The sequence below is a fragment of the Oncorhynchus mykiss genome, chromosome 2 (assembly GCF_057628025.1).
Source record: "Oncorhynchus mykiss isolate SJ-2025 chromosome 2, ASM5762802v1, whole genome shotgun sequence".
NCBI classification, from domain to species: domain Eukaryota; kingdom Metazoa; phylum Chordata; class Actinopteri; order Salmoniformes; family Salmonidae; genus Oncorhynchus; species Oncorhynchus mykiss.
In genome coordinates this window covers 54,935,273-54,960,940 of record NC_143023.1, presented here as the reverse complement: position 1 = coordinate 54,960,940, position 25,668 = coordinate 54,935,273, and the positions used below count along the sequence as shown (strand labels likewise).

At 39.3% G+C, this 25,668-nt stretch overlaps 1 protein-coding gene across 8 annotated transcripts in view; it reads right to left on the bottom strand.

The window, feature by feature from the left end:
* The window catches only part of spg11 (SPG11 vesicle trafficking associated, spatacsin), a 98,400-nt gene that overhangs the window by 65,149 nt on the left and 7,583 nt on the right, over positions 1 to 25,668 (bottom strand). For 4 of the 8 annotated variants that reach the window (XM_021565598.3, XM_090202360.1, XM_021565615.3 and 1 more), the window contains exons 9-15: positions 20,792 to 20,947; positions 19,890 to 20,068; positions 19,380 to 19,556; positions 16,817 to 16,888; positions 16,448 to 16,575; positions 15,932 to 16,107; positions 2,707 to 2,920 (exon numbers count right to left, since the gene is read on the bottom strand). In XM_021565598.3, coding sequence (XP_021421273.3) covers positions 2,707 to 2,920; positions 15,932 to 16,107; positions 16,448 to 16,575; positions 16,817 to 16,888; positions 19,380 to 19,556; positions 19,890 to 20,068; positions 20,792 to 20,947 — 1,102 coding nt within the window. The remainder of the gene's footprint in view (positions 1 to 2,706; positions 2,921 to 15,931; positions 16,108 to 16,447; positions 16,576 to 16,816; positions 16,889 to 19,379; positions 19,557 to 19,889; positions 20,069 to 20,791; positions 20,948 to 25,668) is intronic. The other 4 variants (XM_021565607.3, XM_090202368.1, XM_090202350.1 and 1 more) reach the window with 1 other exon arrangement.

Genomic DNA, 25,668 nt, shown 5'->3' with positions numbered 1-25,668 from the left:
TCATTACCACTGAGAAACTCGGCACTTCTCAATCTCTCAAGGAAGTCATTGTGGATAGGAACACATCCATCCACCAGAGCAATAAGAGGGAAAATGCACCACTCTTTAAAAATGTTAAGGCAAGGCTAGTCACAAAGGAGAAAAAGCTAATATCAGCATTAAAATGTGATTGTACACGTTCAACTTTACATAGCGAGCAAGTTTCGCGATGGAAACCTGAACAAGTTTTTCTCTCATGAGAATAACCCATGTCCTCCAATCCTTACAACTACCGGAATGCTTAACCTGCTAATCAAAAACTCTGATCTGCTAGGCCTGATTGCTGTAGACTCCTTCCCACCACGCCCGCATTGTCTTGGCTGTGTGCTTAGGATCGTTGTCCTGTTGGATGGTGAACCTTCACCCCAGTCTGAGGTCCTGAGTGCTCTGGAGCAGGTTTTCATCAAGGATGCTGCCACCATCCTGCTTTACCGTAGGGATGGTGAACTCAGGCCAAAGAGTTCAATCTTGGTTTCATCAGACCATAGAATCTTGTTTCTCATGGTCTGAGAGTCTTTAGGTGCCTTTTGGAAAACTCCAAACAGGCTGTCATGTGCCTTTTACTGAGAAGTGGCTTGATTGGTGGAGTGCTGCAGAGATGGTTGTCCTTCTATAAGGTTATTCCATCTCCACAAAGGAACTCTGCAGCTCTGTCAGAGTGACCATCTGGTTGTTGGTCACTTCCCTGACCAAGGCCCTTCTCCCCCAATTGCTCAGCTTGGCCAAAAGCCAGCTCTAGTAAGAGTCTTGGTTGTTCCAAATTTCTTCCATTTAAGAATAATGGTGGCCACTGTGTTCTTGGGGACCTCCAATGCTGCAGAAATGTTTTGGTACTGTTCCCCAGATCTTTGACTCTACACAATCCTGTCTCGGAGCTCAAATGACAATTCCTTCGACCTCATGGCTTGGTTTTTGCTCTGACATGCACTGTCAACTGTGGGACCTTATATAGCCTTTCCAAATCATGTCCAATCGATTGAATTTACCACAGGTGGACTGTAATCAAGTTGTGGAAACATCAAGGATGATCAATGGAAAAAGTACACCGAGCTCAATCTCGAGTCTCATGGGAAAGGGTCTTAATAGTTATGTAAATAAGGTCTGTTTAAAAAAAATATTTAATACATTTTCTAAAAACCTGTTTTCGTTTTGTCATTATGGGGATTGCTGAATATTTTTTTGTGTCCATTTCAGAATAAGGCTGTAAATGTAACAAAATGTAGAAAAAGTCAAGGGGTCTCAATACTTTCTGATAGCACTGTATATCATTGATCTTGGCTTTATAATACTGTTTATTTTTCTTTTTATTGAGTTTAGTCACATCATTTCTCAATTTGCAGTAAGTCAGATGTCCAGCCAGATTCATTAGAAACTCATCAATCCATGAAGCCTTCACAGTTCTACCAGTCAGTTTTTTAACAAATGCATGTTTATCAAAAATTGGAAGAAGAAATGTCATATATTCATGAAGTGCAGTATCTGGAAGCACTTTATTAATCACATCAGACCTAAAAGTATTTTTAACATCATCCACATAAGAGTCACAGCAAAATCTTTTGGATGATCTAATACACTATTTAAGGACCAGCTTTTAGAACTTTGTCTTTCCTAGATATAGCCACTATATCGTGATCCCTGCATCCAATGGGTACGGATACAACTTTAGAACAACGTTTTACAGTATTAGTACAAACGTGATCAATACATATGAATGATATTTTTCCTGTAGTGTTTGTAAACACCCTGGTAGGTTGATTAATAACCTGAAAGAGATTACAGGCACTGGTTCTCACACAGTGAGAAGCGTCCTCTTGAGCGGACAGCATGCTGAAAACCAGTTAATATTCAGGTCCCCAAGAAAGTAGACCTCTCTGTTTACATCACATACACTATCAATTTCACACATATTATTTAGATACTGACTGTTAGCACTTGGTGACCTATATCAAGTGTGTGCAAAGCTGTCATCGAGGCAAAGGGTGGCTATTTGAAGAATCTCAAATATAAAACATTCTGATTTGTTTATTAACACTTTTTGGGTTACTACATGATTCCTTATGTGTTATTTCATAGTTTTGATGTCTTCACTATTATTCCACAATGTAGAAAACAGTAAAAATGACCGGTAGTGTACATTCTGTACATGTCTTATGATAAACTTGGGCAAATACTTTTTCTAATAACTTCAATACTTTTAGATGATTTAAAAAAAAATTAAAAATTAAAAAAATTATAGGGCAAATACATTTTCTAATAACTTCAATACTTTTAGTTGATTTCACAAAAAATTATAGTAATGAACCAAGCTTCGGTGTACAGTGCAACACTAGTTGCCTACAAATATCTTCACTCACCATCACTTCGTGTCGACGGAGTTTGTGTCTGGTAAAACGTTTTTACATGAATGCGCATCGGGCACAAAGTTCGCCTAAGAATTTGTTCTTAACTGACTTGCCTTGTTAAATAAAGGCTAAAATAAAAATAAATACAAAAAAGTGCACTGTACCCAGTATAAGCCACGCCCACTAAGATGTAACCCGGGCGAAGTGCCGTGTTTTTAAGGAGTCTTACGATACCATCCTATTTTACATGCATCCACGAGAGATGAACAGATTAATACTTTACTGTCCTCAAACAGGACTAAGATGATCCCAGAATAGGGTCTACCTGGCCAACATGTAGAGGATGTGGTTCCTCATGTGGGTGCTGCACCGGGTGTTGTTGTTGACCACCTCTGCCGTGAGGGCGGGCCACTGGGGGGCGCTGGAAGGGTCACCATTCTGGGCGGCTAGGCTCTCAATCCACTCGGTGACCCTCCGCTGGTCGTGGTGGGAGGTGAGGTATGACCACAGGACCCCCGGGTCACAGGAACTGACAGCTGCTGGTCAAACATAAACACAGGTTGAAAAGTGTCAATTGCTCATTTAACTGCTCAATACAGTATTGAATTTGAATAAAAACATAATATTTCTTAAATATCACCCTTCCACACTAAAGTTGTAGTTAATGAGCGGAAGATATGAAAGTAATTAGAGACATAAGTGTACAAGCATGTAAAGTATGATTTGCACGTAAAATTTGTGACCCTTTTCAAGAATTGAGTCGTATGTCACACGTCACTACTTCACAGGAGGCAATTTTACATTTTATTATTTATTTATTTTTTAAATCAAAATGCGTTCTTTGGCAGAAATGCCATCTGGAACATGTGAACTTTCATGTGCCTTAATAACAAATGTGTATGCCATCTGTAAATATGAATATAATTGTTTAATTATGAGCCTGGTTGGTTTAGCCATGAAAAAAATGAGGAACCATCCTGCTAGCCATATTTGGCTGAGATAATGGATGGGCTGGATATGCTGAGAGGAGTTCGGAATGCTCTGCCATGTAGAGTGCGTCTGTCTATAACGTGAGCTGCTCAGTATGTGGAGGTAATTCTGGCTACCGCAGGTTTTTTTAAAGACCTAACGTTGGACTGCTCTCTACAACATGGACTGCTCTCAACAACATTGCTGACCTGAATTTTTGTTGTAATGGACTACAACTACGGTGAGTGTGAACCGGAGTCACTTGACACAACGCAGGCCAAACCAGGTGTAACTACAAACAAAATGGAGTTAAAGGGGTAGCAGTCTGCCTGTGATGCGTTCATCCGCGTATACGGGTAAGTGTCTAGCTACATTTTCAGATATTATACGTTTCTAATTTTGTCAGAAAGTCATTTTCATTGCAAGTAAAAGCGTACTGTTAGGTAGCTAGCGAACGTTAGCTTGCTGGTTCTCTAGCTGACATTACGTGTATGATCTGCGTAATAATATTATTTGTGTATCAGAAAACAATTTGCATTGCTAATTATGGGGGTGATTACGGCCATCTATTGTATTTCATTAACATGTGTACATGTTTACATGTCTAGACAATAGTGACCCATCCACTTAGCTGGGGGGTTGTTATAGTATTTCTTTCACATGACCCATCAATTTAGACAAGTGTGCCTGGGTAAGAATAATATACAATTATTGTATGCATATTTTATCATTGTTATCTGGACACTTTCTATTTCAGCAACCATTTAACTGTAGCGTTTACACCTTCGGTATCCTGTGCATGTGACAAATAAACATAGATTTTATTTGATAGTGTGTTTACCAGAGACTGTAATAAGAAGAACAGCATGACCTGCACCAAAGTCAGATTAGGATATAGGCCAAGAACTAGATAAAGTGTATTTGTGCTACTACTTTCACCACTTTTAGTCGTGAAATATTTGGTTGTTTCCTACATTATTCACTCTGTTTAGCACATGGCCTCACATGTGAATCCTAAAAGAGATGGGTGGGGCTAAGGCTTAAGAGGGTGCGAACAACGCATAATGGGTGCAGACAAAGAAGAGCTCTCCAGTAGGTGTACCAAAACATTCAAGGGACATTTTCTTCAAAGTGGGGTACAAGTTTATCAACTTTCAAAGCAGAATTACTTTCCCATTGTTCCTCAACTGCAGTAGATGATATACCATATACCAGTCTCTACTTTTGTCCAATATAAAAATACAATTAAAAAAAATTCTATATAAGACCCAATCGAGGATGGGGAGTCACATGTGAGTTGCACCTGTATAATCAGTTTTGTAGTTGCAAAAAATATTAGCAAACATGTAACTTCTTTTGAGAATAAATGCAAAAACACTCGCAAGCACGTAACTTTGTGTGAATAAATACAACACTTGCAAACGTGTAACTTGAAATGTGTTGAGGATGAATGAAACTAATTTACTAAAATTGCGACTGATTAATCTTTTTCTGTGAATCAAAATTACATTTGCTGATGTTGAATCTGCGCGCTCAGAGTTTTGTAACTAATTTAGAGATTAACCTGTGCCAAAATTATTTGTAGTTGTAAATCGTGGGGTTTGCACAGTTGGAACAAAAGTCTGTGCTTGTAAATGTGTGCAGCTCTGGTGGGCAAAGTTCTTTATTCCTACTAATTAGGTGGCCATTCTGGAAAGTGCAGCGCCGTGTTTCAACTCAGAGACAAGAATGCCAAATCGAGGCAAAGGTAAAAATCTCAAGATTAACTATCTAATTTTAGCAACATTTTGTAATAAATACACTGGCTCCATTTTTTAATGAACAATTATGTGAACTGTCTTGGGCAAGTTTTCAAGTTTACACAATACCCGTTATCTAGCGAGCTAGCTGATGATTGCTAGCTTGTAAGCAACATTAGGCTGGCTAGATGGCTACATTAGCTTACTTTGGCTTTTATAAACTAACTGTCTAGCTTGCTAGTTAACTTGCTAGCTAACCTAGATGGTGAGGCTAAGCGTTCTTGATAATGTTTGTTTGTGTCTGTAGGGGAGTACTTCAAGTACTACCTGCCTTGTAGCAACCCTAGCAGCTAGCTGTATTATTTTGGTCTAGCTTTTTGAGAGGTTTCAGAGATGGACTGATTAGCATCCTTTCTCAAATCAAATCTAATTTGCTTGTGCTTCTAGCTCAGACAGAGCAGTATTATCTAACACATTACACAACATATACCCAATACACACAACTCTAAGTACTGTAGGAATGAATTAAGACTAAATACATATGGACAAGCGATGTCAGAGAGTCTGTATAGAATACAGTATATACATATGCAATGAGTAACTCAAGATATGTAAACATTAATTGACTAAGATACCGTAGAATAGTATAGAATACAGTATATACATATGCGATGAGTAATGCAAGATATGTAAACATTATCAAGTGAATGAGATACCGCAGAATAGTATAGAAAACACTATATACATATGAGATGAGTAATGACAGATATGTAAACATTAAGTGACTAAGATACCATAGAATAGTATCGAATACAGTAAATACACATGAGATGAGTAATGCAAGAAAAGTCAACAGTGTGCCAACTTTACTAGGGGGAAAACATTGATCTGTTTGCTGTTACCCTCTGGACAGCAGATGCTTATTAGTAGTAGGCATGTTTATGTAACCTTATTTAGTCCAACCTGCTATGGTGCAGTTTACATTAATTGATATTCACACATTTGTTTTTTTAGTTAGAATTACTGTCACGTTATTGACGCCAAATTGCAAACCTTAATTGAACCTTTTCTATTCCAGAACCAATGGGTCTGAGTCTTATCACCTCTTAACTAGGTAAGCTGTTTCAACCTGGAACAACTGTTCTCCTGCTTTGGTCTGTTTCAGTCATTGCAGAAAGTCTTGAAGAGCAAGAGTGTGTGAAGGGTTTTGTCCCAGCCCAGCTTTAACACCGGACTTAAATAATCAACTTAACAAATCATGGCAATTGGGTAAGATTTGTAATCAGTTATGTGCTGGGCTGGAAGAAAAGCTTACAGACACTCTTGCCATTCAGATCTGGAGCGGTCCAGCTTTTTAAGTAATTATTCTGCACTATGGGCACAAATGGGGGGGGGATTGTTAATGTCCTCCATTTTGGACTTGACCTTTAAAAATGCAGACCCGAAGACATTCAAGCGGAATGACATTGAGGGACACACACTGAGACAACGAGAATGACTGGATATATGATCTTGTCGCTAGTAAGTAGCAACTAACGTCAGCTAGCATAACTTGCTAGCAATGTTCAGTCCAAAGCCAGTCAGCTAATAACTTTAGCTTGCTTGCTATCAACTCAAAAATTGTCTAACTAATCCAATGTATTTTAAGTTATACATTTCCCAGTCGATTCATTTCTACAATACGGTGCCTTTTGGACCACATAACTTTTGAAATCCATTTAGCTATTCTATCAGAAAAAGGACTGTTTTACTGTCAGAAAAATGTATTGGTCAAGCTCAGGCACTTACATTTTTTTAGGTGCATTTTCCAACCAGCACATAATCCTAACAAGGTGGAACCTAGCTGGGGGAAACGTTGTTCCGATATTAGCCATAGCTCTGAGTGAGCAAGATTGAGCTAGCATAATGGTGAACACCTGAACATGATTTTTACTTCTCTATCAAACATATTTCAACATTTTGAAATTTGGCTAATTTCTCTATAATTTAGCCTAACAGGGTAGAAATGTATGAGTGGTACATACAGACTAACAAGATGAAATTCAATGTGAGGGAGATGTGTCGCGCTGTATGAGGCAAATGGTGGTCACACCAGATACTGACTGGTTTTCTGATCCACGCCCCTAAATTTTGTGACCAACAGATGCATATCTGTATTCCCAGTCAAGTGAAATCCATAGATTAGGGCCTAATGAATACATTTCAATTGACTGATTTCCTTATATGAACTGTAACTCAGCAAAATCTTTGAAAATGTTCCATGTTGCATTTATATTTTGGTTTAAACCGCCCAGCTCTTGGTATAATCTCTTCCATTTTTCGGCATTGGGAGGTGATAACATTTGGAGGTCTTCCTGCGGTTTGGACCAATCAAAATCAACTTGATACCCTTGTCAGATCCAAATGCACTATGGCTTTCTATTCATCTAACCCCGCTCAATCAACGTTAAAACCTGTTATGGCTGTGATCCCCGTACAGGGATCAACATCAGGGGAAATTTCAGAGTGACAACTAAAAATACAACTTCGTAACATTAAACATTCTTGAAAATGCAAGTGTCTTACACCCTTCAAAATATTAGAATCTTGGTAATCAAACTAGGTTTAAAATAGCTATTACAAATCCCATGCTTTTGTTTGAGAAGAGCAATCAACAACAGAAATTTTTTTTCGCCATTACAGTTTTTACACATTCACATCTGAAGGTAAAATTATGACTTACATTCTGATATCTTGCTCTTATTTCTCTTCCTGAGGGTGCCAGTGATCAAATGAAGTGCCGTTTTCTTTGATAAAATCAATTTTTATAGCCTAAATCGAAACATTTTGTAAACCGTTTGTGCCGTGAATTCCATCTCTATCAATTTACGGAGCATTCGACGTGATTACACCCCGTAAACAATCGTTTATCTAGTCATGGTTGGTTTCAGTGCATTCCTCTAGATGTTTGCAACACAGCCAAACATCATTGTTTTTTTTGTGGGGAGTATTGACCGAAGTGAGCTGATTTGAAGACAATGAGCAATGACTACCTTACGCACCAATAATTTTAGCGAAGCTTCAATGATTGACTATATTTCTGCCCAATGACCACTGATCTTCTTGAAATCTAGCTGGATAGATAGCCAATGAGCTGAGGTAAACGCCAGTATGTAATGGTTTTGGGTTGGACCACAATTCCTTGTTTGTAATCGCACGCGCAGGGAACTCCATTCTCGCCTTGTCGATCAGAGGAGTTGCTGTAAGGCTTTTTACGCGCAGCTGTATTTCAGAAAGTTGTAGTTTCAACGATTTCATTGAAGATATGGCGAATAAATCAGGTAAAGCAAAGTCAAAGTCTAAAGTGAAAGTGAAAAAGTGAAAGTGAGACAGATTTTTTGTTTGAGGAATCTTGGAGTGTTATGATTCAAACTAACTGAAGAGCTGTTTTTGCAAGGACAGGACGTACTTCTGGACGGGTAAGTGTTAATGCCGTTTTATGAAATATAAATATATACACATATTATATATAACATTAAAAAGTTTTTTTTTTTTTGCAATGAAATGTGTTTGTTTGTTTGTGTGTGTGTGTTGGTTTGTATATATATATATATATATATATATATATATACACACACACACAAACAACAATGGCCGGAGTTGAATGGAACAGCACTTCACCTTAGTGACTGTTCCCTCTGCTCTATACAATACATATCTGTTTATTTTATGTGATGATAAAAGGCTCATACAATACAAATATTTGTTTTATGTTTTCTTTCACAGTGATAGCGACTCCGACTGGGAGCCCCCGGTGCCAAGCTGCCCGCTCTACCTGTGCCCCCAGTGTTCATATGCCACAGTTCATTACTGCAGGCATGACTGTGCCTCAGGGCCAAAAGGGCACAGCATGGAGGCGTCGTTGTGTTCTGTGTCACATGAAATGCACCACTTGTTCAGTTTGCCTCTGCTTTACATCAGAAAGAGACTGCTATGGGACATGGCACAGACAGCAAAACATTGTGACGAGGACTTCCAAGGGGTGTACTGTTTTTTTTTAATATTTATTTTCTAATATTTTTAACATTTTTTGTGTGTGTGTGTGTTAGAATTGCTTTTTGATATGTTGTATATAGTTATTTGCACTGCTGTATATAGTTATAGGTCATTTCACCACTTCGGCCACTTGGGTACATTTGGGCAACTTGTGTGGGACACCTGGGTGACTTCATGCTAAATGTCATGTAGCTCACCCATTCCTGAAGTTATCAGTCTGAAACTTTGCACACCTACAGTTGCCCTCTTGTGTTATCCATCAAAATTATCTCCAGCATCCTATCTGACTGTGTGGCTATTCTAGTACATGTGAAAGATGATACTACAACAATAACAAACAGAAAACGTATACTCTTTCTTTCTCTTTTCTTCCACCAGATCTACTGTGTTATATTCTCCTACATTCAATTAACATTTCCACAAACTTCAGAATGTTTCAATTCAAATGATACCAAGAATATGCATATCCTTGCCTCTGGGGCTGAGCTACAGGCAGTTAGATTTGGGTATGTCTTCAGGCGGAAATTGAGAACAAAGGGATGCAGCCATAACAGGTTTTAAGAGAGTCCGTTTCTATGCTGATTTAAAATGGTAAGACTCAGAAATACCCCATGAAAATTGGAACATATTGTCTTCGGGGAGGGTAAATATTGAAATTCGGTCTTTTAGCTTTGTACATTTCTAAATATAAAGACCGAATTTAGCTTTGTATTCCACAGATGTCATTTAGAAAAACCCCATGTTATCACACAGGAACCTGCAGCCACTAGCTAGACTGTCAGTTGAGATTTGAAGTTAGCACCGGCGGAGCAGTAAAAGTGTTCTATTGAGCAGTGGCCACTTTTTGAGCATGGCTACAATGACATTCTATTTACTCTAATCATGTTAAATTCTAAGTAGATAGTCTGTAACTTGTGAAGAGACATAGGGTATGCGCCATTGTTTTTTTTTGTTGCAATTCTCTATGATGTTCTGAAAGAGCTGCAAAATCTGGACTCCTACAAATCAGCCGGCCTAGACAATCTGGACCTTCTCTTTCTAAAATTATCTGCCGAAATTGTTGCAACCCCTAAAACAACCTCTCTTTCGTATCGTCTGAGATTCCCAGATAAAGGACTGACCATCCTACAGATCCTTGACTTCGGCGATATCATTTACAAAATAGCCTCCAACACTCTACTCAACAAATTGGATGCAGTCTATCACAGTGCCATCCGTTTTGTCACCAAAGCCCCATATACTACCCACCACTGTGACCTGTACGCTCTTGTTGGCTGGCCCTCGTTTCATACTCGTCACCAAACCCACTGGCTCCAGGTCATCTACAAGTCTCTGCTAGGTAAGGCCCCGCCTTATCTCAGCTCACTGGTCACCATAGCAGCACCCACCTGTAGCACGCGCTCCAGCAGGTATATGTCACTGGTCACCCCCAAAGCCCATTCTTCCTTTGGCCGCCTATCCTTCCAGTTCTCTGCTGCCAATGACTGGAACGAACTGCAAAAATCACTGAAGCTGGATACTCATATTTCCCTCACTAGCTTTAAGCACCAGCTGTCAGAGCAGCTCACAGATCACTGCACCTGTACATAGCCCATCTGTAAATAGCCCATCCAACTACCTCATCCCCATACTGTATTTATCTTGCTCCTTTGCACCCCAGTATCTCACCTTGCACATTCATCTTCTGCACATCTACCATTCCAGTGTTTAATTGCTATATTGTAATTACTTTGCCACCATGGCCTATTTATTCCCTTATCGTACCTCATTTGCACACACTGTATATAGACTTTTTCTACAGTATTATTGACTGCATGTTTGTTTATTCCATGTGTAATCTGTGTTGTTGTTTGTGTCGCACTGCTTTTCTTTATCTTGGCCAGGTCGCAGTTGTAAATTAGAACTTGTTCTCAACTAGCCTACCTGGTTAAATAAAGGTGAAATAAAAAATATTAAAATATAGATTGAATATTTCTTTATAAACACTGAATTAAATAATACTCTTATGGGTAAACACCCTACAGAGTAACTAGCAAGCAACAAGATATGTCAAATAACCGTCTAAAAACCACCTGAGGGCAAATAAATCCGATTTGACTGTTCAGACAAATCGCAAGGCCAGGAATCAGATTTGTATCTGATTTCTAACCACCTAAGAAGATTTCAAACCACCTACTTATCTAATCAAGGTATAACATTAATCTTTAAAAAATATATAGAATTTTTCTTCCACTTTGACAATACAGAGTAATTCTATCAATTTTAATCACACTTTGTAACACAATAAAATGTGAAGAAAACCAAGGTGAATACTTATGATTAGGTCTGATATAGTTGCTTTCAGTTGTTTCCCGCTGTTTCAATTGACAGGTGCTCCACTGTCATGTTGCACACTCTGCTATTATGTTGCTCAATTTGCGGTAGCATGGTAATTTATGAGGGAGACAACACCGAATGTTAGACTCAAACTGTTGATGGCTTTCCATACAAAGCAAAAAAATGCTGGTTAAATGACAGTATACTCCAATGAGAAGTGATAGATTTGTATTAAACATCTGGTAGCAGACAGTGCATGTCAATATGGATTTTTGGACAATATTGCACATCAATTTTTTTTTAACATCAATGTTTGGGGGGAAAAAAGTGACAGCCCTAGCACAAACAGAACTTATGCCGCATTCACAACCTATCAGAGGAACGACTTGTCAACTCGGAACAACAACTTGGGACCATTCACTTGCTAACTAGCTACGTAAACCATAAATTAAAAGTACAGCTATTACATTATGGGATAAATAACGTTTTGCTGTTGTCCTTCAAGGAATAATACACCCAAAACCACAAATTCCTATGATTTACAGGGTTAAATAATACTAATATGGGAGAACAATACTTTTTATAATAGAGCTCATCCTAAAAAAAAAAAAAAATGTTAACATTTTCTACCTCTGGTTTGTTGGCCATTCCAATTGGGGATATTAATGGGGAAAGAATGTTTTGGCATATATGGCGAAAATAATGCATGAGGTTAACACGGGCTTAGAAGATCTTATAACGTTTTGTTAACAGTTAACATTACCTTTATGAATTATGAAGCCTTTATCTGCTTGTGTTGATTACTGTACATAAATGCTTAAAAAAAAGTGATGTTATCTGATGAAGATTAGCTCGTAGAACAAAGCATATAAGATCTCTACTGAAAAAAATTGCCACTCTTCTGGTCTTTGTAAGTGCGCATTGCCTCTCTCATGTGAGCATGCTCTCTCGCATATATAGCAACCAGCAGGCAGAGACAACAGCTTCAGGCACTTTGAAAACGAGCACAGGCCTCAAACAAAGTTGTTTTTATCCTAATCTACTTCTTGGAAAGATGTCAGTTTGGGCTCAAAATGCTCTGAACACATTCGGGTTGTCATCAGATTTGCCCAAAATGTACAACCATTACTGTGTGTGTGGGGAAATCTGTAATATTCTGTCAAATCTTATCGCTCTCACACAGCCTCAAGACCCCCCAAGCCTATAAGGTGTCTCTGATAATACCAAAGTCAACATCAGCATGTGAAGTAGGTAGCTAACTGTAAAATCTCCAAAACAACCTGCACTATCAATTTAGGAGGTTACAATCTTCAATCTACAATGTTCAATCTACAATGTTCAAACTGCTGGTCGTGTGGCTCTGTAGAGTCTGATGTTGATGTGGCAATGCAACAGCCCCGCAGGCACAGTTCGACCACACACACACACACACACAAACACACACACACACAAACACACACACAGGATACATTTGTGTTGCGTGATGGTAGTTGAAGGAAAAAAATGGAGTTGAATAATTTGGTCCACTGTTTAGATTGAGCACATCTCAGCGAAATACAGTGCCTTGCGAAAGTATTCGGCCCCCTTGAACTTTGCGACCTTTTGCCACATTTCAGGCTTCAAACATAAAGATATAAAACTGTATTTTTTTGTGAAGAATCAACAACAAGTGGGACACAATCATGAAGTGGAACGACATTTATTGGATTTTCAAACTTTTTTAACAATTCAAAAACTGAAAAATTGGGCGTGCAAAATTATTCAGCCCCTTTACTTTCAGTGCAGCAAACTCTCTCCAGAAGTTCAGTGAGGATCTCTGAATGATCCAATGTTGACCTAAATGACTAATGATGATAAATACAATCCACCTGTGTGTAATCAAGTCTCCGTATAAATGCACCTGCACTGTGATAGTCTCAGAGGTCCGTTAAAAGCGCAGAGAGCATCATGAAGAACAAGGAACACACCAGGCAGGTCCGAGATACTGTTGTGAAGAAGTTTAAAGCCGGATTTGGATACAAAAAGATTTCCCAAGCTTTAAACATCCCAAGGAGCACTGTGCAAGCGATAATATTGAAATGGAAGGAGTATCAGACCACTGCAAATCTACCAAGACCTGGCCGTCCCTCTAAACTTTCAGCTCATACAAGGAGAAGACTGATCAGAGATGCAGCCAAGAGGCCCATGATCACTCTGGATGAACTGCAGAGATCTACAGCTGAGGTGGGAGACTCTGTCCATAGGACAACAATCAGTCGTATATTGCACAAATCTGGCCTTTATGGAAGAGTGGCAAGAAGAAAGCCATTTCTTATATCCATAAAAAGTGTCGTTTAAAGTTTGCCACAAGCCACCTGGGAGACACACCAAACATGTGGAAGAAGGTGCTCTGGTCAGATGAAACCAAAATTGAACTTTTTGGCAACAATGCAAAATGTTATGTTTGGCGTAAAAGCAACACAGCTCATTACCCTGAACACACCATCCCCACTGTCAAACATGGTGGTGGCAGCATCATGGTTTGGGCCTGCTTTTCTTAAGCAGGGACAGGGAAGATGGTTAAAATTGATGGGAAGATGGATGGAGCCAAATACAGGACCATTCTGGAAGAAAACCTGATGGAGTCTGCAAAAGACCTGAGACTGGGACGGAGATTTGTCTTCCAACAAGACAATGATCCAAAACATAAAGCAAAATCTACAATGGAATGGTTCAAAAATAAACATATCCAGGTGTTAGAATGGCCAAGTCAAAGTCCAGACCTGAATCCAATCCAGAATCTGTGGAAAGAACTGAAAACTGCTGTTCACAAATGCTCTCCATCCAACCTCACTGAGCTCGAGCTGTTTTGCAAGGAGGAATGGGAAAAAATGTCAGTCTCTCGATGTGCAAAACTGATAGAGACATACCCCAAGCGACTTACAGCTGTAATCGCAGCAAAAGGTGGCGCTACAAAGTATTAACTTAAGGGGGCTGAATAATTTTGCACGCCCAATTTTTCAGTTTTTGATTTGTTAAAGTTTGAAATATCCAATAAATGTCGTTCCACTTCATGATTGTGTCCCACTTGTTGTTGATTCTTCACAAAAAAATACAGTTTTATATCTTTATGTTTGAAGCCTGAAATGTGGCAAAAGGTCGCAAAGTTCAAGGGGGCCGAATACTTTCGCAAGGCACTGTATATACTTTGTCATGGCGAAATATAGACGGATGTCCACTACCGTTCAAAAGTTTGGGGTCACTTAGAAATGTTCTTGTTTTCCATGAAAACATACATGAAATGAATGAATAGGAAATATAGTCGAGACGCTGACAAATTTATAAAGAATGATTTGTAATTGAAATAATAATTGTGTCCTTCAAACTTTCGTCAAAGAATCATCCATTTGCAGCAATCCTCCAGCAATTACAGCCTTGCAGACCTTTGGCATTCTAGTTGTCAATTTGGTGAGGTAATCTGAAGAGATTTCACCCCTCCCACAAATTGGATTGGCTTGATGGGCACTTCTTACGTACCATACGGTAAAGCTGCTCCCACAACAACTCAGTAGGGTTAAGATCCGGTGACTGTCCTGGCCACTCCATTATAGACAGAATACCAGCTGACTGCTTCTTCCCTAAATAGTTCTTGCATAGTTTGGAGCTGTGCTTTGGGTCATTTTCCTGTTGTAGGAGGAAATTGGCTCCAATTAAGAGCCGTCCACAGGTTCTGGCATGGCGTTGCAAAATGGAGTGATAGTCTTCCTTTAAGATCCCTTTACCCTGTACAAATCTCCCACTTGACCACCAAAGCACCCAGAGACATTGCCTCCACCATTAACAATGTCAACACTGTATTTCTGATCAATTTGATGTTATTTTAAATGGAGAAAAAACAACAACTTTTCTTTCAAAAACAAGGACATTTCTAAGTGACCCAAAACTTTTGAATGGTAGTGTATGTGTTCTAGACAAGTATGCCCACACCATGTAATCAAATCAAATCAAATTGTATTGGTCACATACACATATTTAGCAGATGTTATTGCGGGTGAAGTGAAATGCTTGTGCAAAGTTGCTTAGGAGCTAGAAGCAGAGCTGACATGGCGATCGGGAGTGCAGGTATTTTTTTTTTTTTTTTTTTTTAAGTTTTATGAAAATGTGATCATTTGGAATTCTGACGTGGCACAACACAATTTAATGATTGCACAGGCAGACCACTTAGAAGTTAAATCATGGTGAAAATAAATGTTTTACCCTCTCATAGAACATAGACTATAACCAAATTGACAGGAGTTTAATTATAGGAGTGGATTTAGTGCAGAAAATGCTGTCATCAAATTAATTTCTGTTGTGGGTGAAGTCAGAGTTCAGCATGACGGGAAAGTCGGGGTCCTGATACGAGTTTCCAACTTGTATTTACCACTTGAAAGCTGAATGTTTTTCCAAATCGGGATCTCGTACTTACAATGACTCATATAGGGTGTGAACGCAGGGTTAAGAGAGTCCTACCCGAGTCTTGTAGGCGTGACAGCAGGATGGCTCGCTGGGTGTTGTGGTCCCAATGTCTGACCCAGTCCAGACGCAGCGAGCTCCACAGTGTCTGTTCTGACTGGGAGCCTCTCTGGTCTACCAGCTCCTCCAGCAGACTCTTAGACCCTGGGTCTGTCTGGGACATCTGAGGAACCCTGAGAAAAAGCAGTATACAGTACCGTATTGCTAAAACAGGAAGTGATTGCCATAGAGCAAGACTAAAGATAAATGATTGAGGAAAAAAATAAATAATAATGTTTACTGCTAACATTTTGTCATGTCATGTAAGCAGAGAAAAACAACTACTGGCATTCAGGGCCATGTTCATTAAGGACACAAAAAGGGAGGGACCACCTTCACATGTGTTTTCTTCTGTTTGGTGACTAAAGAACACGACCCAGATGGATACAGTGTCAGAAATCCTGACAGGAGAAAAGCACACGAAGATAAAACTGAAAAACCAAATGCAGTGAATAGTCCCGTTTTATCTCGTACCGTTGTCTGCCCACAGGGTCTGTGCAGCGCGTCTCAGGCACCGCACACAAAGCCTCAATCTGTTTGATGAATTCCACCCTCTGTGTCTCTTCATCAGACAAATAGCTCTGCTTTGACAACTCCTCCACCTGCACACAGTAATTGAAACCCCCCCCCCAAAATCTTAAATCGCCTCTGAGGCTGGCAAAAGGTAATGAGTTCAAAAGGTAATGTTCATAAAGAGATGTTGATAAGGACTATGTTTTTCAACTCAATGCAGTGTACCCGCTTGTCTGGCTGGAATGAGTTTTTAAAAACAGTCAAATCATCCAAATAATGAAAGTCAATGTTCGATGCGATCGTCGCATTTGCTCAAAATGCTGGTCTTACCACAAAGTCCCTTAGGTCCCGGTCATCTGTGTAGAGGCATATGTTATGCAGTTGCTTCTTTACGTTGAAACCCTGAAAACAGAGAATGCCGGTGTTTTTTTATCCACAGTACAAACAACAACAAAAACAAGGAGACTCCTGTTTCAGTTGCATGAGAAATTACCATTTAGTCATGGAGGACACACCAACATTCCTGCTGGGTCATGGGGTGTGAGTGAGATGCTAACATCATCCCTGTTTTCACAGACTCTGGGCACATTGAATAGCAAAGCTCTGTCTACGTCTTGTGGGTTATGTAAAATAATCATGCAGTGTAACCACTGTCAAGTAATGTTATATGATTGATGAATTGGTTGATTATATTATAGTGTCATGCATCTTCATGATGCCCAGCCCACATGGGCTTATAAGACACCGTATTTGCTGTATCCAAAGAAAACTGATCATACTTATACATGCACACAAGTACATACATACATACAGTTGCGGCAAAATGTATTGGCACCCTTGTATTAACAAAGAAATCCCACATTTATTCTAAAACAAGGTGAAATTTTAAAAAAAATGGATTTTCAACACTGCAGAACCAATTTTATTTTAAGTTCAACAGTTTTATAAAAAATAATAAAGACAAATGGCATGGATAGAATTATTGGCACCCTAGAGCTAGTACAGTACTCGTTTTATCTAGTGATGATATAATGTCTTGGTTTGAGGTGTTAGACTGATGTCACCTCTATGCTAATATAGTAAAATAATTGCTAGCTAGCTTTCCAACAACTGCAACGATGTATTTGAGAGACAACAAGTGCTCATTGTGCAAATGTATTTATTTTTTCAATAAACATTGGAAACGAAAAATATAGTTTACATGTTGCCAACAATATAAGCCAACCCCGTAGCTGTGCACACGTCGGTTTTGCTGCTAAACAAACAACCAGTTTATAGCCGCTCTTCTTTATTTATGGCATTGAACCTACCTAATTCAATTGCCAGAAGCAGTATCCCAGTTCTCAACAAGGTTCTTTGATTTCTTGTCAGGTGACATAAGGTTCTGGATCATAGGTGTTTTGGTCTGGTTATAATTTCTGAGCTTAGGTTTTAGCCATATATAAGTTGACCATTTTTCTTTGTAGCTAAGGGTTCAACTTTTTTTTGATCATGTAGACATTGCATTGTAACTTGTGTCTAAATATGTTATAGATCAGCTCCCTTAAATATGTCTGAGTTATTTTGTCCAAGGGTAATTGTGAGATTTTTTTTAGGGGTTCACAGCAAAGCTGTTGTTATTCTTAGATGAAAAATAAATAGTTTTGACATAGTCAAATAACTGAAGCATAGATTGGTACCTTTTTTTCTAATTTGGCACACAGAACTACAGGCTATGAATAACTTGGTGAAAAAGAATGGCACGATTGGCCTATAGGTGGCTCTGTTATAAGCAATCTCACTTAAACCCTCCTATTCACCACCCTGTTTGACCTAGAGACTTGAAACTTTGTATGTAAGTGTCTTTTCTAATGCTGACCACATTTCATGAGGTCTATCAGGAAAGATTCTCCTCCATCTTGGGAAAACATATTCTCATGAAGGATAAGTAACAGGTCCATGGTATATCTCTTAACTTAGTTTGAGAAAAGCCAAGGGATTGGCTAAGAGATGGCTGAGTTGACAAATCCAAATTGGATTTTACGTGTCAATTTAAACCACTGGAAATCCACTCCACGGTGGCCTATCAACTTGAAACTTGTCATCGCTATCATGGACATCCCTAAGATGAAGCCCACTGAATTTTGTATTGATATCTAAAAAAACAAGGAAACTACTAATAACTAATTACTGCATATGTAACGCTAATGCTAAAAATGATCTGCAATCATCTTCTCCTCATGAACCGTTCATCAGATTCACTTCACATGTTGTATTTAAACTTATGATTGCACATAAAGGAAGATCCTTCATGTTTCTACATGATAGAGTGCTTGCTTCGCTATTCAACTGATCTTGTGTCCTTTCTATCATCCTCTGAACACCGTTCATTGCTGCTCGCTGCTATATTGTTTATTTAGTTTTATATTATATTGTTAATCATTGTCTAACTACGAATATAAAGATTACCCCAGAGGTAATACTTGGTGGAAGCCCTTTTGGCATAATAAGAATAAGATTCTACCAACTTTGAACAACTAAGGGCAACCAACAGTGGGGTCTGAAAAAAAAAATGACTGTATAAAATAAATTCTAATACTGGTCTATTATATTGTATGCTACATTTTGGGGGGAAATTCAATTATTTTATACTAATACAATTGCTCAGAGAAAGAGATTTTGTTAAACAAGTAATATTTTTTTTTTCTCAAAAAGGTAGAAGACAACATTATTGACACCCCAGTTTTCAATACCCTTCGATACCTCACCTTGTGAGGATAACGACAATGAGCCTTTTTCTAAAAGGTTTTATGGAGTTGGAGAACGCATCCGGAGGGATCTTAGACCATTCCTCCATACAGAATCCTTCCAGAATGGATTAGTGAAAACAAACCGAACATAGCCATAGTCTCACCATGTTCCTGAGCAGTGCAGTGGCCTGCTCCAGGTCTTTGTGTGTCAGGCAGTTGAAGGCCAGACGCAGCCCCGTACTCCTCAACTCCTCCAGCCGCTGATCTGGCCTGTTCTGGCTCCTCAGGTAGGCCTGGGCCCGGGGAATCTGCTTGGTCAGCACTGCCCGCTCGACCACCTCCTTGACGCACACACAGTATCAGAAATCGGATATCTGGTCATTACTGTAGATAATTATGTAATGAAAGCCAATTGGGGAGAACCATTCTGGTGCAAAATGGCTGTTGTGGATGTCAAGAGTTACCCTAGCACAATGTGAAGCGCTTTGAGGCCTTTAGTTAAAAAGTGTGACATAAATTCAAGCCATTATCATGATTACCCATCTAGGATGTCGCTGAGGATTCATGCCCACTCTGCTCCTTGTGTGGGTATGTGCGTGTGTATAAGTGTGATTAATTTGAGTGGAAGAATCGACAATAAAGTAGCTATTCTGAAAGCTTCACTGTGTTTTTACCTCAGAAGAGAGGGAACTCCAGTCATCATTCTCCACCTCCTCAGGTACAGGTATGGGGGATGGGACAAGGGTGGAAGTGTCGCCACCTGTTGGCCAGGGAAACCTCTTCATGAAGGTACGCAGATCCGAGACGTAACTATCCAAGATCTCCACACACTCCTGCAGGTTCTCATCCAGCTCTGTGAAGAAAGAAATTAGAGAATAGGGAGAAACCTCTGTGTTATTGAAAGTTTGAAACACCCACCATCATCAGACCTTATCATGATTCAACATAGACCATACAAACTCAAGTTTGGTCCTGATCTCCTAACAACATCAGTACAAATCCCTGATGAAGGCCTATTGAGACTGAAATATAAGATTGGTACATTTATGGAGCATTAAGGTCACCAGTGTGTTGGAGTTTCTATTTCTATAGACTTTTCTACACTGAACAAAAATATAAACGCAACATGTAAAGTATTAGTCCCATGTCTCATGAGCTGCAATAAAAGATCCAAAAAATGTGAAGTTTTGTCACACAACACAATGCCACAGATGTCTCAAGTTCTGAGGGATGTTGCAATTGGCTTGCTGACTGCAGGAACGTCCATCAGAGCTATAGCCAGAGAATTGAATGTTCATGCATTAGGAGGCAGCACTCCTAATGCATCATGCTTACAGCAACTGGATGCTGTAGCTAAGCAGGTTGATGCAGTGTCCCCTCAAAAATCTTAAAGGGATTGTTCACGGTTTTTAAACCTTTTTTATTTTATTTACATGTGGTCATTTTATCCAAAATGTTTTTTGAAAGTTTGTTAGCAACCTCCAGAATCTACTGGCGTATGTAGCAATGAACATGGGTTTAACCTGCAAGCAGTGCATGCAAAAGCATGGGGAACGCGGCGAGAGAAGTGTCTTACCCTCTGTGGCGGAGAGGACGGCCCTGACTTGTGTGTTGAGGAAGGCCAGGGTGATGCTGAGCAGCTGTTCTGAAAATTGTCGGCTCTGGGCCTCAGTATGATTGTCTCTGATGGCACAACGCAGAAGGTCCAGAGCCGGACACAGATCCTGGACATCTACAGGAACAGAGAAACACTCATACTGTCATATCTGCAGTAGGATGAAGTTGCTTCCAGAAGCTGATCTTTATTCAGTTTTGCATGTTCCCCACTAATGGTTAAGGTTAGGATTGGGGAAGTGGAAGCTGATCCTAGATCTGTACCTAGGTCATATATGTAGGGGGAAATGTTGCCATTGTAATGGCTGTGTTTGCTACAGTTCTATTCATTACATTCTGGTAATTACACTGTCCTACCCATTGAAGGCACCCATTCATTTTTTTATATATATATTTTTTACATATACACTCCATAAATATTAATTTGAAGCTCATAATACACTACAGAGGTTGAACACATTTATTCTAGTCAGTAGGAGAAAACATCAACCACACACACATACACAAACAAATTAAAGGCATGGGGGTGCATGCACACAATTTCAATTACTAGGCTGTGATGAGACTACAGTGAGACATCATGTGAGAAGGCAATTACTATTAGGAGCGGTAATTCTAGCTGACATCGCATGAGGTATCTTACGGTATAGTCCCCTTCCTTTTTCTCTCACACAAACGCACACAAACTGTATGCTCACAGTTAGGGCTGGGCGATAGGGCCAAAATATCATATCATGGTATTTTTCACATTTTTGATGGTATTTTATGTTTTTGATTAGAGGATAGGGAGAAACCTCTGTCTTATTGAAAGTTTGAAACACCCACCATCATCAGACCTTATCATGATTCAACATAGACCATACAAACAAGTTTGGTCCTGATCTCCTAATAACATCAGTAGAAATCCCTGATGAAGGCCTATTGAGACTGAAATATAAGATCTGTTACATTTTTGGAGCATTATGCTCACCAGTGTGCTGGAGTTTCTATTTCTACAGACTTTAAAATAAAAGTTCTACATTTGTTTTATGAGTAGTTTGTGACCCTGGGGTGGCAACACATATATTCTACATTATTTTAAAATGGGTCTTTCCCAATTGTGATTGTTTTATACTGTTCAATTCAACTTTAATCTAAAATAGTTTCCTGCATTTCCTGCACTCATTTGAGAGCATTTCCACACTGCCACGATATGGGCAAAAATACTAGGCCTTATTTTTAACCAAATGCTTCAATTGCGATTTAGATCGGTGAACTTTTAGAATCATGGAAATAGAATGTTTATTATAATTCTATAGTTAGAATATAAATAATAGTGGGCACTTTGAATACAGTGCTTAACATGACAACGAATGAAAATGCCATGGGCGAGTTATTGTGACAGGGTAGGAACCAAAGTGATGTTCAGTGTTTCCTAGGGGACCCTATAATCTTTGGCTAAATTACATTTTTATTCATATAGCCAACATATTCATGCTTCGCCTATTCCTCTGATTAAGAAGATACTGTTGCACAAAAAACATGCCGATTCAAGCCTCCACCAGTACTGGGATCAGGCTGTATTAGCTAGCTACGTTTGCTCTGACTCAGTACTTGTAATAGCTTGTTGACTAGCCAGCTAACTAGCAATTAGCATTAGTGGCTAACACAATTTAGCTGAACTTGCTAAGAAATAACAAACTAGCTGTTTGCAGATGTAAGAAACACAAACTAATATTGCAATTATAGAATGCGTGTGGATTTATATTAAGATCAAAGTTGAAACAACATTGTTGTCATCAACATTGTTGCATGTGCTGCGTTGACCATGTAGACTGAACGAAAGTGTCTCGTGGTCAAGCAACAACAAATGCGCTCCTTGAGTGACCAGGTCTGTGTGGAAAGCAGCATGGAGAGAGAGAGTGGAGAGGGATGACTCAAGTAGCAAAGTAAATTATAAAAATAGATGTTACACACGGCGTATCACATTTAACAAACCAAACATTAAAATACCGTTATAGAAGGTAAAGTAAAAACCCAAACCGGTCCGTGCATAAATACCGGTGTATAGTAAAATACGGTATACCGCCCGGAACAACATACTAGTACACACACATACAGGAACGCAGACACAATAAAATACACATTTGTGTGTGTGTGTTTGTGATATTTATTTAATGTATGTAGTTCTGTCTTTGAGCTGGTGTTGTTTATACATTTTTTGTATTATGTCATGTTTTATGTTGTGTGGACCCCAGGAAGAGTAGCTGCTGCTTTCTCAACAGCTACTGGGGATCCTAATAAAATACCAAATACCAATACTTGTTCCTTTCTGTTCGTCAGCCACTCCCAGTGGGCTAGATTAAGGGGCTCCAAAGCTTTACCTACTATACAACGATCCAAGCAGGACTCAGGAGGCAAGGCTGATACGACAGACTGTCGGCCCAATAGCTCCCATGTGTCAATGCACAATATGAATCATTACCGTCGTAACTCTCCGTGTGTGTGCTGTTCATGTTTCTGTTCATGTGTCTGTGTTCCCCCAAGCATTTAATTATCATGCATGGTATAGGATTTGCAGATTACTTGCATTTACAACCTAGAGGGTCCTCACAGTGATAACCATTACATTGTAGCTTTCAATTTAATTATCAATGTATGCCTTATTTTCAGCCTGATTTATAACTCAGTAAAGTGTATTGACCTTGCAACACAATACTACATTACATAAACACGACAAATTGATGAAAGGTGTCACTTGAACTGTACACTATTTGCAAAATGCAATATTTGAAAAGGTACAGTTGAAGTCGGAAGTTTACAAATACATTTAAACTCAGTTTTCACAATTTCTGACATTTAATTCTAGTAACAATTCCCTGTCTTAGGTCAGTTTTGATCACCACTTTAATTAATAATGTGAAATGTCAGAATAATAGTAGAGAGAATGACTTATTTCAGCTTTCATTTCTTTCATCACATTCCCAGTGGGTCAGAAGAGTACATATACTCAATTAGTATTTGGTAGCATTGCCTTTAACTTGGGTCAAACTTTTCGGGTTGCCTTCCAAAAGCTTCCCACAATACATTTGGTGAATTTTGGCCCATTCCTCCTAACAGAGCTGGTGCAACTGAGTCAGGTTCATAGGCCTCCTTGCTCGCACACACTTCTTCAGTTCTGCCCACACATTTACTATAGGATTGAGGTCAGGGCTTTGTGATGATCATTCCAATACCTTGACTTTGTTGTCCTTAAACCATTTTGCCACATTTTTGGAAATATGCTTGGGGTCATTGTTCATTTGGAAGACCCATTTGCAACCAAGCTTTAACTTCCTGACTGATGCCTTGAGATGTTGCTTCAATATATTCCTTTCTCATGATGCCATCTATTTTGTGAAGTGTACCAGTCCCTCCTGCAGCAAAGCACCCCCACAACATGATACTGCCAACCTGTGCTTCACAGTTGGGATGGTGTTCTTCAACTTGCAAGCCTCCCCCTTATTCCTCCAAACAATGGTCATTAGGGCCAAACAATTATATTTTTGTTTCATCAGACCAGAGGACATTTCTTCAAAAAGTACAATCTTTGTCCGCTTTTTTATGGCGGACTTGGAGCAGTGGCTTCTTCCTTGCTGAGCGTCCTTTAAGGTTATGTTGATATAGGACTCGTTTTACTGTGGATATAGATACTTTTGTACCTGTTTCCTCCAGCATCTTCACAAGGTCCTTTGCTGTTGTTCTGGGATTGATTTGCACTTTTTGCACCAAAGTACGTTCATTTCTAGGAGACAGAACGCGTCTCCTTCCTGAGCGGTATGACAGCTGCGTGGTACCATTGTGTTTATACTGTCATCACGGACTAGCGACTCTTGTGGTGGGCAGGGTGCAGTGCACGCTGACCAGGTCGCCAGGTGTACGGTGTTTCCTCCGACACACTGGCTGGCTTCCGGGTTGGATGTGCATTGTGTCAAAAAGCAGTGTGGCTTGGTTGGGTTGTGTTTCGGAGGACGCATGGCTCTCGACCTTCGCCTCTCCCGAGTCCGTACGGGAGTTGCAGCGATGAGAAAAGACTAACTACTACCAATTGGATACCTCAAAATTGGGGAGAAAAAAAGTTGTAAAATGTTTTTTTTTTTAAGTGTATGTAAACTTCTGACCCACTGGAATTGTACAGTGAATTATAAGTGAAATAATCTTGTCTGTAAATAATTGCTTGTGTCATGCACAAAGTAGATGTCCTAACCGACTTACCAAAACTATAGTTTGTTAACAAGAAATTTGTGGAGTGGTTGAAAAATGAGTTTTAGTGACTCCAACCTAAGTGAGTGAATAATTATTGAAAAATAAACAAACATCAATTGCACATTGAAATTCATAAAGCATGTAATGAAATCTTAAAGACGCCTGGGCCACTGATAATCCCTTAAAATAACAGGGAGGTGTCGCCCCTGCACAAAGACCTAAAATAGTGTAGCATCAACATCATGGTCCAAACACACCAAGACAGACGTGAAGAGGGTACGACAACACCTTTTCCCCCTCAGGAGACTGAAACGATTTGGCATGGGTCCCCAGATCTTCCAAAAGCTCTACAGACTATTTACATTGACCCCCCCTTGTTCTTACACTGCTGTTACTCTCTGAGATTCATCTTATCATCTATGCATAGTCACTTCACCCCTACCTACATATAGCCTTGTTATTGTTATGCAATTCTACTGTGTTACTTTTAATTTTTTACTTAATTTAAATGTAATAAATATTTTCTTAACTATTTCTTGAACTGCACTATTGGTTAAGGGCTGTAAGTAAGGTCTACGTTGTATTCAGCGCATGTGACAAATAATATTAGATTTG